An 18,196-nucleotide genomic window follows, 5' to 3' on the forward strand; every position below is an offset into this window, starting at 1 on the left:
TTCGTAGTATTGCATTTATAAGGACAATAAATTAATTGCATAGATCAACAGACCTTGGGGCATGTTTTCCAAACATTGGACGGAAGAGTTAAAGGATGTGGACACAGTACCAGCTGTGATCAGCCATGAGACCTACTGTAGTTGGTTATTGCCTGTGAACATTGAACACAAACTGAATCTACATTGCTCTGGCAGGATGAGGTAAGTCAAGGTTTTCAACATAAATTGCTCTTACACCGACTGCATGCGGTGCAACTCTGTAACAATGCATCTGAACCTAGCATACATGCTTCATCCATCATGAGAAGTTATGTCTAAAAGTGCCAACACTGGTGACACTGACAGAACTGAAATATTAAAGCCTCTTTGACATCAACACTGAAACCACAACAAAGCAAGTACGCAAAACACAAAGAAAAAAGTGAAAACCTCTATTTCTCACTATGAAGCACACAACACACTATCAAAAATAAAAATCAAAGCTTCTTTGAAAAATAAGATCAATCTTAAAAGTTTTGAAACTGAATTTAAAAAAAAATGAAACCTTTAAATAATGTTTAAGAACAAAAAACATGACGGTAAAAACCAGAAATGCAGAAGAAGATTGCAAACACACAGCAATGGCCAGTTTCAAAGCCATAGCCTGGCCGTTATGAATCACCTAAGTAGTGTTTTCTGCAGATATAACAGGACAGATTCATGCGTCACCAGTTAATCTCCATGTCTGTGTAATTACATCTTTATACTTTAATAACAACATTTCATTCCCGCTTCAGAAAATCTGATTTTTTTGGGGGATTCAGGGAAGAATCTGCATCCTTGTTTACTTAAACAAAAAAAAAAAAAAAAAAAAAAAAAAAAAAAAAAGAAAAAAAAAAAAAAAAAGGGAGGGGCACTGACACATTACATCACATGTATCAAGGAAGTCGAGCGAAAGTGTGAATACATTTCAATCTATTTACAGGCAGCTCTGAGTGAGATGTGATCCCTGTTAAACAACTTTGGATTTCATCACGTGAAGCAGCTCAAAGTGAATCAATATTTAAAACTCTCGGGTAACAACAACAACTGGAATGCTTTAAATCTATTCATCTCTTTTAAAGTAGTCCGCTCTGAAATATTTCGGCAACGAACATCAGCTTAAAATGTTCTCTTCTGTGTAATCTTCTGATTGTCTGCAGCTTTGTTGAGATTGTTGGAACTAAACTTTTTTTTTCTTTTAAATAAATTTAAGTGCCAAAAAACTTAAGTGAGACTGCTTCAGGTAAGGTTTCATACCTGACAAACTTGCTGCCTTTGTGAGAGAAAGAAGCTAATCGATGTCAGCACCATATCAGTCTTACAACATCAGCTTTTTCTAAAAAGGACTTCAGTTTTTCTGCTTCCGAATATTTGCACCAATCAATCAATTGGACGAGGCTAGAAACACACAAAAAAATAACCAAAGAACTATTTACAAAAAGGCAGGTTCAAGTCTGAAAGCATCAGTCAAAAAGGAGAAAAATGTAAAAAAACAAAAACTGCATATCTTACAAAAGCAGAACATGACCTAAAACATGGTGTTGAAATGTTCTTTTCCTGGTTTCATCCTTGCCCCCCGGAGTAGTGTTTTGAAGAGAGAAAAAAAGAATATGATCAATGGTCATACACGACACATTTAACAGCTTTTTGAACTTTTCTTGACCGTTATCAAAATAGATGCTCATTGTTCCATTCTTCCATTTCCCCACCGTCTGCTGTCCTCCAGCTTTGCTTGTCTGAAGTAAAAGAGTTTGTTTTAAAATCTGAGTTCATAGAAAATATCTTTGTTTTTGTCCTTTGTGTGGAACAGTTTGTGTTCCTGGAGTGTCTAGTTCTTCACACAGGGAATCTCAGCTCTTGGGACCCCTCAAGAGTCAGTCGGGCCCCAGATGAAGATCTAACGCAGGGTGACAAGATCAGCCAATTAGAACGCACGCACGCACACACAGTCACTTGGGGGAATCAGTCAAAACCCACCTCTTTACTTGTTATGCTGGTAAGAGTAGGTTGCATGCTCTGTTGGTGTCTCTATGGCAACAGGTTGTTGGACGGCACTTTCCTGAGAAAGAAGCACCAAATATTTAATTAATCTGCAGTTATGTAAAAGTTTGAGGGGTAAATGTTTCCAAAGGGAGGCGAGAGGTGGAGGGCAGTACCTCAACTGAGATGTTGGTGGCAGGCACTTGGGTGTACTGGGGTATGTAGGTCCCCTGCATAGATGTGTTTGCAGGCATATACTGGAAGAGAATGGAAATAAGTTCATTAGCTGTGTGAATCTGCACCCGGAGAAGAATTCAAATACAAAAAAGAAGCTGAAACTCAAAAGGCACAAACCACACAATTCTTACCCTGGCCTTTCTCATAGCCAGATACTGTGCACTGTACTTACTGTACCACTGCTGCCCATAGAGAGGTGACTGAGCTGCTGTGTTAGAGGCCCCATCATTGATGCTGGCTGGATGGACATGGTGTGGTCCATCCCAGGTGTCAGGACAGCTCCCTATGGGGGGAACATCAAGAATCAAAGCTAAATTAAAAGGGTCTTGAGAGAAATAAAAACAAATAAACTGCCGGATACTCACTGTGGGTGGCATTATGTATGACTGGTGATGTAGCCAGGACGGGTTGTGTACCTGCAAGAAAATCGAAGACGTGTCAGTTAATATAAAAACACACGTGCAGAAACATTACAAAATAGTTGCAGAAAATAAAGAAGAAAATATGGCTGAAATATTAAAAACAAATTTCAAACCAAAAAGCTATAAAATTGAAAACACCACAACCCCAGTACCTGATAGGTGGACACAGGTGGATGCATATATGGGGAAAGGGAGGTTGGTCCAATCATCCGATTGGGGGTAATGCTATAGGGAGAGGAGTAAAACCTGCAGAAAGAGGCACAGATTTCTTAGTGACCACAGCTTAGACCACCACTCCTTGGGGCTATACAAGAGATTAGCATGAGCCAGCATACTGACCCATTCTGTAAGGCTGTGGTTGGGTCATAGGTGAGGGTCATTCCTCCCTGGAGGAAGAAAACAAAAGAGCAATGTCATTATGAGGGAGAAACATGAGGTGTTTGGATCCCCCCCTTACAGGCATAAAAAAATAAACTAAAAAAAACAAAGCTCACAGTCTCTCCATCTCTTGTCCAGGGCCGACCGTTCTGCAGATATTTCCCCTGGCTCTGGCGCTTCTTCTGGCCTCCATCAGCAAATTTACACAGCAAGGGTTCTGACGGTGCTGAACCAGAGGTTTTCCAAACAGGAGATAACACTCAGTTTTCTAAAACCGTTTTAATAAGACTGTTGTCTTGATGCTGAATAAATAAAGACAGTCTACTCAGCCTCAAATTTAAAAACAAAAACAACAAAAAAAACCTCCAGAAAACTCACCTTGAACTCCAGGTGGAGTCTTGATATATTTCCCATTGAAATGCTGGATGATGGCCTCACATTTTTCTGTCGACTCCATCCTAAGGGACATATTTTGTGCTTAATAAAACTAGAGAGCCAATCCATCACTTCTTTGAATGACAGTTTCTGCTTGAAAGGTTTCTACCTACAATGACCACCAGAGGGCCCACTCACCCAACATTATACTAAAAAAGTTGCTTTGAACTTTAGTACTCCCATTGGACTTGAGATTTTCTTAAATACACACAAGGTTACAGCACAACTAGTCAACTTCAGCCAGCTGTCCTACAACAGCGTGTACCTGGCAAAGCCCACTCCTCGACTGGTTCCATTGGCGTCACGGAGGATGCGTGTGGAAATGGCCTGACTGAAGGGCTTCAGCATGTTCTCCAGCTCCTGCTCGTCCATTGACGGCGGCAAGTTAGAGATGTACAGGTTGGTGGGGTCTTGTTCCTGTTGCTAACCACAGAGAGGCCAGAGGGAGGTGAATGATTTGGGGCTCTTGGTTTCCTTGTGACAGAACAACAGCTGAGGCATGACCATAGAAGCGTTCCAAGAAAATACAGCCGCCAGCAAACATTTGGGAAATTTACATAACCTTTGAACAGGAAGTGTGTGAGATGACTGATATTTGGAGGATGTAAGGCAGAGGACATGAAAAGAAAAAAAAAAAAAAAAAAAAAAAAAGCAGCAAGAAAAGGTAGAAGGTCTGAAGCTGAAGTCAGATTTCATTTTGGACCCGTGAGACGTGGACCGTGAGGTCTGGAGAGAAAAGAGACGGTGAACAAAGTTCTGGCTGGATTTCAGCTCAACTCATTTTAAGTCAAGTGAAATTTTCAGTTCTATTTCTATAGCTCACTATTACAAATGTAATCTGCACAGATCTTCATTACACTCTTCTCTTATTTTCCATCACTTATATTTTATTTCCAAAGGGTTAAAAAAGGGGGTCATTGTTCAGAGCCAGGACCTTAAGAGGATGAAAGCAGGCGATTCAGCCACTGCGATATCAAAGCATAATTACATTTCATATGGCTTGCCATCCCTGGATGATCTAAAGCGATTACGTGCTCTCCCTTTCTCTCGCTTGGTGGAGAGAGAGAGAGCAGTGACATTTTGGACAAAGACCTTCGGGAACAATCTGGAGAACATCTCACGCATTGTGCTACCAAAAACGTGGTCGTTCCGTTTCCTCGATCATGTTACTAATGCACTGCTTGCATTCAGGCAGCTATATTCATGTGGTAATCCTGACCTTGAATGCAGGCACAGATGCTGGCTCTGTCGGCTTTTATAAACCAGAGAAAATATGCAGCGCTTCCAAATCTGAATTTAAAATGATTAGAAAACATGCTGAAAGAAAGTTTCACTCTAAGCAACTTGAACTGTTTTGTAGGCTCCTCCCCTTCCAATTTCCTTTGTGCCCTGCTTAAAACAAATTTAATGTGACCGACGGTATCTGTATCGCCCTCTAACCATTATGCATATTCATTATCTCAGAGTGCAGATGTGATTAAAAACCTGTAAATGCAGCGCGAGTTAATTTCCATTCCATGAATAATGCATGTGTAATCGCTGCGACCTGCGATGAAGCTGATTTCTCCTTCACCTTCCTCCCTCCCCGCAGTGTACACTAGCAATGAGGCTTGAACCCATGAGAGCGAGCAGCAGAGAAGCCCCAGTTGTGGATTTCATCTGTGAATGAGTCACAGTGAGTCAGAGAGAATTCTGACGCAAACACACAAGTCTTGTTGTAAAGCCGGGCTGAAAGGGTGACTGAAATCAAGTTATTTTGCGAGCAAGAAGCCGTATGAATGTCAGTGATCCAGCTTAACGAGAGATCAGCTTTCCCAGGGCGCCGGTGGTGTGCGAGTCCGTGAGAGCGTGTCATAATCCGGTTGAGGCAAGGCTGCTGAAGTGCGTGTGCGATTGTCAAGTGGGCTCTGTGTGTCTGTGGGCGTGCGTGTGACAGGGCGGGTGGCTGGGCACTGTGCCCTGCTGACTGGGGAACTGCTCAGACACTGAGTCAGATGCCACTAGGGAGAACAGACAGGTCCTTTGTGCAGGGAGCTCAAAGAGCAGGCTCTGGGACGTGCTCCCCAAACACCATCACCACTATAAACACATACATACATGTAAGCATCCGTGGACTCTTTGTGCACAGAAATAGTCTTATAGTGCACTATTATTGTGACAGCGCTGCAGGGTGCTGGCTTCACCTCTGAACAGCACCCTGGTTACTTTTCTGCAGAAGTTGTAACATTGCTGATGTTATTTAAACATGTAGGTGATTTATGTTTAAGTTTCCAAATGCCGCCTTTTAATCATATGAGCAATGTTGCATTGAAGCTGTGCAACATGCTGAACTCAAAAAGCCTGAGGTAAGAACATCCTCACCAAAACAGGGCAGATGATTTTTTCTCTCTCCCCGTTTAGTAATTGGTGTTTGGATGATTCTCTGGTTTAAAAATCCCTGCAACCCTTTCATTCTCTCTGTTACATAAACTAGTAACAAAAATCTGACACTAACTAAGTCACTTGATATACAGTCAAATGTCAAGCACATGACATATGCTCCAGCATTACCAGAGGCCCCGTCTGGATGAAGCTGCAGGGAAAATTAACATAAGAATGACCGTTTCTGAACAACATAATGCAGACTGATGAAGCCAGCGATTTTATGTATGAAAAAAGCGGATTTAAGCATAAAGGAATATCTCGTGATAGATTTTTGATTTTATTTATTTATTTTTTTAAAGAATGGGGCGCTAGAAACAGCAAGAGAGATCTGTTATTTCTTAAGAGGTAGAAAAACCCAAGGAGCAACCTTTTCCCTCTATGATTAATGAGTCAACATTTAATGTGAAATTAATGAATCAAATCATTATTCAACATTTTTGCTGAGACACTGATAAAGTGCTCTTTCAGGCTAAATTAAACTTACACCAAGCAGTTATAAATTAACCCACCGAATTTTGATACCTCAAGCTGAGTTCTCACCTTGGCCATCTGAGCCTGCACTCCGCCAGCCTTCAGTGCCGTCACTGCCTTCTGAGCAGAGGCTGGGCTATCAAAGTCGACAAAGCCATAGCCTGCAGGGAACAAAATATATGACAGTGAGATGTGCATACTGCAGGAGAGGTGCACAGTTTGAACTCATGAGGTACTCGTGGTAACAGTGTATGAATCTGAAGAGACAGCTGGCTAGGACTGGAATGTGCGTCCCTCTGGGGGACAGATGGAGGACGCTGCCCATATTAAAAAAAAAAATAAACACACACCTACTCAGTAGGTACAGTGTGAAGCTGACGGCTTCATGCACTTGTCAAACAGCTTTATTGACTTTATCAGCAGTATGCTGTAACCTTGCACATTACCGATACCAGCCATAGATTTCACATCGCACCAACATTTTTTTTTTTGGCTTCCCATGAAGTAAAGGAGTGATTTCTATAAACTATCAGACACCAGACCCCACATGATCTTGCTCTTTTATAGATTTCTGAACTTTGGCATCTCGGATCATCTGATCACGGTCTCTTATTTACACGCAAGCCCATTCGCCCAGTCCAAGGTTGACGGTGCTGTGGGCTCAGAGTAGTCCTCTCCTTCTCTGCTGGATTTTTACAGAAACTCCATTCCCTCTAACATGTTCGTATTGGTTATGTTTTTTATTCATTTTCTGTGCAGCGATGTGTAACTATGAGCATTTTCACACATGCAAGCAAGCCTGGACCATGTTTTTAAAAAAACAACAGAAGCAAAACTGTGACGCAAGGCAGGATGCAAATGTGTGATACAGTCAGATCTGACAGTGAACCTATGGAGACCAAATAGGGACCAGTTGTGCTGCCTCCCCCACATTCTATCAAGAAAGTATCCCACCTAAATAAAATGAGGTATTTCTCCTCCCACACATTTCAGCAAAAACCATGATGAGAAACTAGTTTCATATTTGTGGTGTAATTTTACCACTTGATATGCTACACAATGATCAGCTGACTAGAAGAGGCGTTAGTGAACTGAAAGGCCACATTTCAACAAATATTATGGATGAGCATGGAACAGCTGTGTTTTTTCATTTAATTAAAACAACAACAACAACAACAACAACAACAACAACAACAACAAACCCTCACCTTTGCATTTGTTGGTAGTCTTGTCCAAGATGGCCTTCGTGGACACAATTTTCCCATACCTGAAAAACAGTGAGGTTTGCACTCAGAGGTAGTCCTTCCACTGTGTATAGATGTAATACTCTTGATGACTAAATTGTAAATCATCTAAAGATTTCAATAAAGTTACACAATCACCTCATCTGATAACAAATCCAAGGCAGGGCAAATTCAGTTAGAAAAAAATGATACTGTCCCGTGGGCTTCTGCATTCTAGGAGGACTATAGATTTACCATATCTTATTCATTCTAGCTCACACACAAATGTCAATAGGGATCATATCTCCAGGGAAATCCAACATGCAGTGGCAAACTGGTAGATATGAATCCCCCCATCAATTTTTTCAGAGATTGCATCATAATTCACCGTAAATATGAAAATTCTACATTAACTACCCACACCCCACGCCCCACCTAGCCGTAGACACTGCAAATACATAGGATAGTGTTCGACTTGGGCGAATGGTTCTGTGCAGCAGGGTCTATCAATCCCCATCTCTCCAGGCATGTGCATGCAGTGTAATCTGATATGCCTCTCCTTGGCTGTCCTGTCCAATACTGGCTCCCAGCCACACTCTCATTCTACTAACCAGCTTCTCTCTAGACAGCCTTTAACCCTCCACTGGGTCTTAGTGCCCCCTGAAATATAATTCAACTTGCATCTAGTGGCACAGCACCACTGCCTCACTCTGAGAAATCAATTTCATAAATAATTTGACTTTTGTAAGTAAGGATTAGCTGATGACCTGTTAGCTGTAATGTGACAGTCTGACATATTCTTTTTTTTTTATAAAACACATTTAAAACAAACAAAAAAATAAAAATAAAAACACAAGCCTGGAAGCATTTCCCCCACTTTTTTTAAATGGCTTAAGGTCATCTGTGTAGGATGTAGGACAAGAAGATCAAACAGTCATATAAATTCACATTACAGAACTTCATCTGATTATTCTGTTTGATTGTGCCAAACTCTGAGGACTGTAAGGGGGAAAAAACCCAAACACTTTTCTACCTTGCAAGCAAATCCCAACCTGAATGCTGATGTGGGCTTGTTCTTTGGGTTTTCCTTGTCCTTATAACATGCACGAGAGCATGTTGGGCTGTGTTGACAATATTTTATCTACTATAACAGAGATATTTCATGTTACAGTCATTCATTTGGTCTATTTTCTGCAATCCCATCCAGTGTGTATAAGCTGGAGGGCCATTTGCCCTCATATGCAAAACCGCAATTTCACAATGCATTTCTGACTCCAAGTGACAAAATGCCACTCACTTGACTGGATGGATATGCCAGCATTGTGTTCCTACATTTGCATATACACTATGGCAGTGCCATCAGCCTGCTTATTCTCACAACAACTAGCATTTAAGTTATGAACTCTTCATGCTGCACACTTGCTGCATAACCAGAGCGGCAGCAAGGCACCCGGAGACACAAATGCTGGGCCCGGTGGCCAATGGAGAGCCAACCCCCAATCCCATCCCCGTCTCTCATCCCTCACTTGGTACACAGTACATCACAGAGCTTGCATGCAACAACTCTCAGTGTGGGGGAGGGGAGCTCTGGAAGTGCTGCGTCCTCAAAGTATACGCAGATTTACGGTTCCAACTAGAGCAAAGTAAGTCAGAGTCCCTACATGAGTAGTCTTCCTGCTGCTTTACATCCTCATCTACAAGCCGTTACCCCTTTAACTATTATTGGACACAATATCCTCTTTCATTCTAGTTTAACTGAAAATTACATCAGCCTTAATGTGCTCTGCTAAAAGGCACATTTCATGCAGTGATTTTTATCTGCTCCGTAAAAGCAGAAATATGAGAACTACCCCCACAGAACACCACCTGACACACAAACCCTGAACTCCACTCACTCCTCCCCCTCTGACCCCCCCACTACCATTGCCCTTGTTTGTCTTTCCCTTTCCCCTGGGCTTGCCGTTTCCTGTAGGGTTGGGCTGCCTCATGTGAGCCATAGCTTCCAGACAGCTGTAAAATAGCAGGCCTCACCCTCCCTCGTTCAATCTCTCTAGCCCTCTTTTCCCTCCTTTTCTCCCACTACTCTCCTCTGCTCTTCTGGTTCTCATCACCAGGCTCCATAATTCAATTAACTAAGAGCAGATCATTCATCTCAGCCCTGCATGTTTTGATGTCTTCCACTGAAGGCCTAACAAACATATCAGATGGATTGGATGCTGCTGCTGTTTGATGTCTGACTACATGCTGTCCACAACAAAGTTCTCGAAGACTCACAGCCACACTGATGAGCAACATGGCATGATATTTATAGTGCAGAAGTGACGCTGTATCTGGATGACAGGGCTCACTGTCATACTGTATCATGACTAAAACATAAGAGAAAAAATAATCATAGATTAAAAGTGTATGAATGAGCACGAAGAGACAGAATGAATTAGCATGAGAGAGTGAGACTAAACATTCTGTACCTAGTTGTTGGAAAGTCTGTGCTCAGCTATGTCAGGCTGAAAGGTCTTAGTTTGCAGCCCCAGTGATTGTTAGTTTTTCCAAAAAGCCACTACATGATGTGTTAAAAAAAATGCATGGATAAATGTGGCCCTCTTGTACATTACATAAATACCAAATATGGTATGGTTTAGTGTTCCTGTGCACTTAAGTTGTATAGAAACTATACATCTTCTTTATTTGCCAAAAGTAGAGATGCAAGCCTTTCATCCTTGCAGCCGACCAGCCATCACCCATTATAATCTAGTCTGCTCTAGCCGGGTTCATGCTTCCTCAGACAGCCAGAGAAATTTATTGGGTGTAAGTGCACGCTGAAGTAAATGTGTTTTAGGTGACTTACGGCTGACAGAGTTTGACCAGATCCTGGTCTGTGGTTCCTGGGTGGAGGCCACGGATATAAAGGTTGGTTTTGCTCAGCTGCTCTCCCCCGCTGCTGCTGTTACTGCTGCCATTGCTAATTGTGGTGGTGTTGCTGTTGGGGCTTGGGGGAGCCATCTGATGATTGGACGGGGACACATATGTCTGCTGTGGAGGAAACAGAGGGCTCTTTTTAGGTACATGAAATTGGATGTACGCATGGATGCAGTCATTAACTGGAAATAAAAAAACCAACCAGTTGAGGCTAGAGAGACACAGACAAGATATCAGCATCAATTTAATGCTTAATCTGGCTGGACAGGTCAGGCCAGTCAGATAAATATTATAACAGGTCACTGTGAGGGGAAAAACAGAAATATAAGATATAACAAGTATTACGATTACACAATTTATACTATTTATATGAAGCAAAATATGAGAAGAAATAGTATGTACCATTGTAGTATTTGCAAAAAACAGAAATACTAAATAATAAAAGTCAGATTGCATTCATATACAAAGATTCAGTCAATCAGCCACATTTACTAGGATATGCAAAATTAATATGGAGACATCTTAAAATGCCTGTTTTTATTTGTACATTGCATATTTTCATGTACGTTTTGGTGAACTGACTTTTTAACCTCCATCAAAACAAGCATCTAAAGCTAGTTCACGAGTTCTAAAAGCTAGCCAGTGCCTCCTCTCAGCACACTGTGCTGTGGCTGCCATAGAACAACAGAATGGACAGGTTGGCATGAGTATGTCTTTGTGCAGATCCAACTCTACAGGCATCTCTACAAACCATCAACGCAAGAGCGCAGGATTCACAGATGGCACACAACTCGTGTTGGGAAGATTGCTAAAAACAGATGGAAAAGAGGACTTTCTCCAGCGAACAGTGGAAAAGTCCACAGTTAGCCAATCAGACTGAATGGCTTAACTTTGTGTACATTAATTCTTTAATTGCTTTCCTGCGTACTTTTTACAGAAGCACCTTTCATTTAGCAGAAGACTGCTGCTAGACAGGTGCATTGGAGAACAATGACAGCTAAAAAAGTGAGTTTACATGCACAACATCCATCATCAAAATCCTTGAGGACCTACAGAGACCTCTCCAAAACTACAGAACTTGGTTTAAAAATGAAACTATATACAGAAGCAAAGCTGAAAAGCTTAAAAAGACACCCTATTTTATTTTATTTTTTTGCTGTTTTGATGAAGCAAACTTTGTTCACTCAGAATGATACTATTACAGACTCTTTCAGGAAGTTTTATAAAGCATTCCTTTTAGGTGGATATTGACAAAAACCTGCTAAAACTAAAGCTTTCTATTAAGCAGAAATGGGTGATTGCATACATTTCTGAAAACATACTTAAGCTTCCCATCAGCAGCAAAGTGGTTTCAAACAAACAAACATTATACAAGCAACTTCTAAGACCACAGCGGACTCATTTAACTGACACATGACTTTTTTGAATGCCCAGAGTGTTGTCGGTGGCCAGATAGCAAACAAAGAATGACAGCTGTATACAGTGCTACTCCAGCTGATCCCATCTTGTGCCAATCAAATTAAATTAGTAGGGAAGTGAAGTAAAATGTATCCAAACGCCAGCTACGCTTGGCCTTGGTGTTGCGTCCCCTCTTACTGCTGGAGGAGGAGGAGGAACAGTTTGATTAACTGAGGTCAGAAGGTCAAACCACAGAGAACAATGGGGTGGCTTGTAGCGGTGGGTGAGTCACAAAATATAGTTTTAATCCATTACCAAGCAACAACACACAAGCCATGTGTATTAACCCTTGCCTAACAGCAGGCATGTTTAAATATCAGAAAGTTCTGTCATCCGACAGCAGCAGAGATCCCAATCCTGCAATAAGAAGGAATGTGATGGATGTATTGGATCGATTAGGCCTTGTATCCAACTCAAAGTAAGACTTTAGCTATATGCGGCATCTTTACAATAAAGGGATTGATCTTCCTGCACCAATGGCTTGTTGGACCTCACAAGGTCACCCTCAGGCCATCGGCTTATTAACAGAAAGGAAGAAAGACAGCTGGAATCAGCCTAATTATGACCCATGTCTTCTTCCCTTCCTTCTTAAATACCAAGGGTAACGTTCAACAACCAACTAATATCTCTCCAAACCTTTAACAGTGGTTTAAAAAAAAAAAAAAAGAATGAATGCACATCTATTGAAGATGTAAGTGAAAAATATTTTTAATGCACACCCATGATGACAAACATAAACTCTGTCATTCCGATGCACTTCGAATTTAGCCATTACCTGAACGATCTTGAATCCGTACAGCTTTCACCAGACAAACATGCTTAGCTAACCACCACGCTCAACATTACCATACAGGAAGACAACACTGCGGTATGCAGATCTCAGTTTCATAACTGTTAGATCCCTACATTTGTAGGAGTTCAAAATTCAGCTTTGAGTAAACTGTACCAGCCCAGAAATACTGAAACAGTCTTACACACATGGGCAAGAAGAGCAGAAAAACAGACAATCAATGGCTGCTTCAACAAACCACAGTGACAGGACTAATAGGGGTGCACTACATTTAGGACTGGTCACATGCCAGCCAACACAGAAATATTGCTGTTTAAAGCAGGAAACAAGGAACAGGAAGCAAGATGGAGATATCAAAATTTAGTTTGGTGCCATTTCTGTATTTCAGCAATTTTTTTAATGTAACATGAATTCAAACCAAAGGGTTTCCAAGCTGTGAAAGAAAGGCTGGAGGGCCTCTGTTGTGTTTTGTTTACACTGTAATGACACACTATTAAGGATCAGAGACACATTATGTAAGTGGCTAATGGTACAGCATTGTACATGAACTTGATTATATAGAGTTTGAATTTTTACAGCATTAGAGACTTAAAGATGTTTCCTGTCCGTGGAGCCTTTATTTAAACTATATTTATAGAAACCTCTGAACAAACTAGATGAATATCAAAACCAAATCTTTAGTCAAGCTAACAACAGGCTACAGGCATATAAAATAAATGAAAGGATATGGAGTTTCTCCTAGTACAAACCTTGCTTTATATAGTGATTTATGTGCAAACTTTTATGCTTCCCCACTACTCAGCTGCCTTATGATTTCCAAACCGATATGGAGTCATCCTTCCGAACTTGAAAGCTATCTTTTTATTCGAGCTGAGAAAACCACAGACCCCATTCATCTTATCCTGCTTCTCTAATCTCCCTCTCTTCTTTAGCATCAGTACACTGTTTGTTTTTCCACAATCACAGTCTTTTCTGGTGCTTTCCCTCGCCTTCATGATAAGCGGCCTGCACAGGCTGTCAGGAGGGATGCACCTGCAAAGGCTTGGGGAGACAGGATCCGACGGGAGACCGAGCCCGGGCCCGATTCTGGCAAGCGAAGCCTTACTAATTGGGATCTGAGCTTGTTTGCGGAAAGTGCTAATCCCTCTCATGTGCTCTCCAGTCAGAAGGTAGTGTCTCATTAAGAGCGCTCTGCTAGGCTCCATCTGAAAAGAGGATGGCAGTGAGTCAGCTCCACACCTACTCCCCATCTGCCCCAGTCCCGCTCCAGGTGTTTTGCCACCCATGTAAGGTCATTTCCAATGTAATGGTGCAAACACATGAAAATATGCATGCAAAGGGTAGCCTGTGACAAATACCTTTAATTTAAATGATTAGGAATTAAAAATCTCATTTTACAGGCTACATTTCTTCTCAGTTAATCATTGCACAAAACCTGACTTCCTTGCATACCACTGATTTCCCAGCTGCAAGCATGTTATTTGTCAATCCACAACCGCTGACATACAGTATCTGTTTACACTGCTCCTTATATCCATAACAGTGTCAGCATTCTTTACATTCCTCTGCAGCACATCAATACAAGTAGTAACGAGGACCATGGGTTCAAGATTAAAGTTCTTTAAACTGAACTACATTCCCAGAGACGCCACCGTTCGGTGCAATTCACGTCCTTGAAATGTTGATCATGAGGTAATGTTTTTTTAATTAATTAATATATATATATATATATATATATATATATATATTCATACACACGCACATTGAATGAAAAATGCATGAGGATGTTATTTAATTATTTTCACTATATATTAACTAATCAATGCTATCTGCCTATGAACAACTGATGCTCCGTTGCTTCCCTATGCAGTCCCCACTTCCCGGTTACTATACGATTATCTCTTTACAGCCTAAGAAAGATAAATCAGCGCTGTGTGTTGTCACCACAGCTGTGCAAGCAGCATAACTACAAAAAAAAAAAAAGGGGGGGGGGGGACTACACCATGTTGCAGAGAGCAGCTAAAGACCGATGAGGTGATTACAGTTGGAGGGAGCACAGGTGATTCCTGTAGGGAGAGCAGGTGACTCAAGGACTTTTTCACCAAAGCAAGAACAATGAGTGCTAAATGAGGCAGAACGCATGCTTTTAACTGTATGAGTCTCACTGTAAGACGCTTTAATGCTAAATCTGTTGATACAGAGCATGTTAAAACAAAATGCAACATCGGTCAGACACCACATTTAGTTCTTTTGTTTGATTTAAGTTCATATTAATCACAAGATAAGAACACAGTAGCCTATAAAAATCTCAGATGAATTAAACTGTACAAGCAAAAATTCATTTTGCTTAACATTAAATGCATATTTGCTTATTTCTATTACCATACAGTAGCCTTCGATCTATGCACAAACTACTAGCATCACAAAGTCGATCATGTTTGCACTACGCAACAACAGCATCTTTTATAAATTGATGATATATTGTATCACAGAATGATAGATCCATCCTACCTCCTAGGTTAAAGAAACCTTAGGGGCAGTGGAAACGATTTTAGTATTACAGATGCAATCTTTTTATATTAAATTTCTGTTGCTTCAAGCAAAAAAAAAAAAAAAAGACTGAGAAAAACAGCAAGGTGGAAAGAACCACATAAGGAAACCCCTGATGTCCTGCGGCTCGAAGGTGAGACCTATTTGCTCTTCTCTTCCTGACTAAAACCTGGGTTCATCTTAACACTTAGACAGCCTGTAAGGCTAAAAGAGAGAAAGTAAAAAAAAAAAAAGATCAGGGAGTTAATCAAAAGCAGAGGAAGAGGGGGTGGGTGGGGTGTCTCTTAATCCCTCTCTTTTCTCTGCCCTGTTTCTTGTAGTAAATGACACAGACCAGGGGCTGCCACTTGACACTGGATTTACAAGTCCCTTTCTTTGTGAAGGTGTGTGTGTAGGGGTGAAAAAAAACTGTGTGTGCATGTCTTCTTTCAGCAAAAAAAGGGTTTCAGTTTGCAAAGCACCTCTAGAAGTGAGCACAATGTCTGAATCCAGGATTCCAGGAATTCCAGATCATTAATCTGAGCAATCTGAATTCTTTCCAGTCTTCTTGAGGCAGGAGAGAGAATGACGAGGAAAAAGAAGGGAAAGACGGGAAGCGTTTCAGCTGTTTCACACGTAATGCCGTTTTATAGCGTGTTGGCATATTTTTATATATGCCCATGTAGATAATATACATATATAGTGATGCAAAATACCTATAATACCAACATTATAAATCCAAAAATTGGGGTTAAATATTAGTTTTTTAAAAATGCTGCCACTATCACGAGCAAAAACAAACAACGAAAACTTCAAATCGTTGACTTAAGTAACATTTCCCCGTGACTGCAAACGTTATATATAATCTTTACACATGTGCGAGTTCCAGAATTTTAATTAAGAAAAATCCATACAGCCTGCACAGAAAAGTGGTTGCACGTCACCTCATCAATTACTCATCTCAGTATGCAAAATAATCAACATTTATCTTAAAAACTATTTGTCATTTTACTGGAAAAAAGAGAAAAATCGATTACACTAGACTTCTTTCGTGGGCTCAGTAACTTTCCTTATAGTGCCATCAGTAATCATTAGACAGAAGGGGTGGGGCATGCTGGTGCGCGTGAAAGAGGGGAAAAAAAACTTTGCTAACTTGTGGTTAATTCAATGAGAAGAGAACTTAGCCGAATATATGACATTAAAACCCGGCGAATCCATATTAAAGTCAAATATGCTTCGTCTTTATTAGCTTATCCTGAGCCTAGCGTGCCTCCACAACACATTTATAAGCTGTACTGTGTGCAGGCTCGGTATAGGAAGCGAGCAGACGCCGTATCAGAACAAACGAAAGCAAACTGTAGCCTGCTACTATTTCACGAACAACAACGTAACGGGCCCCGTTTTAATGTGTAACAGTTTAAAGAAGAACAAGCAAAAAGCCGGAAACGAACACCGCAATGGCAAGTATGCGAGTTTAAACGTCGCCTGTGATCCACTTTCAAGGACACTGCAGCTTAAACAGCCGAGCAGCTTTTAACTGGAGAGCCAGAGCTCGAACAACACCGCATCGAGAGGGGAAAATGACTTACTTTGAGAAAGACGCGATAGAAGTGGCCGGTGGTGTCGTTATTTACCTTCTTGGTGTTTTTGCCGTTGTAGCTGTTGTAAGGGTTGATTCCTGTCCTTGGCGACACAGAGAGCAGCATTTTTACTCGGCGCTGTGTCCGGAGGAGCGGAGAGTGGAGAGAGCCAAGGCAGTCAGCTGACGTCAGCCAGGGAAATTGAGCCAGGAACAGCGGTAGTGATTGGAGCCGCGTTTCCCAGCACTCTCATGTACTCCGCTCAAAGCACTGGGCTATTTGCTTATTTATACTGACTTCATCTTCCAGTTGTGCCTTCTCGCCAAATAATAACACCTTTTAGGCAGGGAGATAAATAACCTACCTAGCAGACTTTTTTTTTTTTTTTTTGCTTTAACTTCCAGTGTTGTGCTCATTTAAGTCATCCCTCCAACCCAGTATGATTAGGAAGAAGAAATGCAGAGCTGCCTGCGCTTAAAGTGCACTTTGAAGAATGGGAATGGTGATTTAGATAAGGTGATCTCCCTAACAGTAGACACTTTTTATTGGCTTTTTCTTTGCTCAAGCCATACACAAGCCCTGGGTCAAGTACCTCTAGTGCATATGAAATGAGGAGGACCAGATCACTGCTACTATTTCCTGAGTTGGAAGTAGACATTAAAATACAGCAGCTTACTGAGATTTAAAAAGAAAAGGGAAAAAAACTGGGACGTGTTGAGATAATGTTTTTGCCTAAGGCCAATGTAGATGGAAAGAGAAGCATTAATTAGTATTCTCCTTAATTATATAATTAAAGCTAGATTGACTCTCTAATAACGTTTTCAGCCATCCCTTCTTTTCTCTATACTTTTGCCAAGTGCATTTCCAAACCTTTCAGAGCACCAGGCCAAATTCACTAACAGACGTTGACCCTTGTCATCTGAGGAAAATGAAGCCCACACATCAAATATGTTGTCTTACACAATCACTTGTCCCATCCTTGCCTTATTATCTGGCCCTTTTTCTGTTTTTCTTTTGAAATTTTACCCCCTAACTTCAACACCACACCAAGATGTACAGGTGCAGTAAACAAACAGCCAGCAGCTCTTTAAGGCTAACTATTACCTACCAGCTCTATGAACCACTGCTGCATATTCAAGAAAGTTGGGATCCTGTGTAAAATATAAATCTGTTTACTTCTGTGTAATCGTTTTCCTTTTCTGCTTGAAATAAATTGCTAAACAGTTCAGGGGAGTCCATCAGAAATGTCACTTCTTACTGTGTCAGATCTTTTCAGTGGGTGACAGGTCTGAACTGTAAGCAGGTTACTATAAAACACCAGGTTATTGCACA

At 41.1% G+C, this 18,196-nt stretch overlaps 1 protein-coding gene across 3 annotated transcripts; it reads right to left on the minus strand.

Annotated features, from left to right (window-relative positions):
• Positions 1-847: 847 nt before the first annotated feature.
• On the minus strand, positions 848-17,372 carry rbms2b (RNA binding motif, single stranded interacting protein 2b). Of its 3 annotated transcripts, none has more exons than XM_004558788.3 (14): positions 16,874-17,372; positions 10,437-10,621; positions 7,577-7,635; positions 6,438-6,529; positions 3,739-3,896; positions 3,417-3,496; positions 3,155-3,264; positions 3,000-3,046; positions 2,813-2,906; positions 2,604-2,654; positions 2,411-2,521; positions 2,178-2,258; positions 1,999-2,080; positions 848-1,918 (listed from the first exon to the last, which is right to left on the minus strand). In XM_004558788.3, the coding sequence occupies exons 1-13, from the start codon at positions 16,988-16,990 to the stop codon at positions 2,003-2,005; spliced, it is 1,263 nt and encodes a 420-aa protein (XP_004558845.1). In that variant the 5' UTR covers positions 16,991-17,372; the 3' UTR covers positions 848-1,918; positions 1,999-2,002. The 3 variants fall into 3 exon arrangements, with proteins under 3 accessions (XP_004558845.1, XP_012776677.1, XP_004558846.1); XM_012921223.3 differs by having other exon boundaries at positions 10,437-10,618; positions 16,919-17,364; XM_004558789.3 differs by having other exon boundaries at positions 16,919-17,353.
• Positions 17,373-18,196: the final 824 nt, after the last annotated feature.

The sequence above is a fragment of the Maylandia zebra genome, linkage group LG20 (genome assembly GCF_041146795.1).
Source record: "Maylandia zebra isolate NMK-2024a linkage group LG20, Mzebra_GT3a, whole genome shotgun sequence".
NCBI lineage: Eukaryota > Metazoa > Chordata > Actinopteri > Cichliformes > Cichlidae > Maylandia > Maylandia zebra.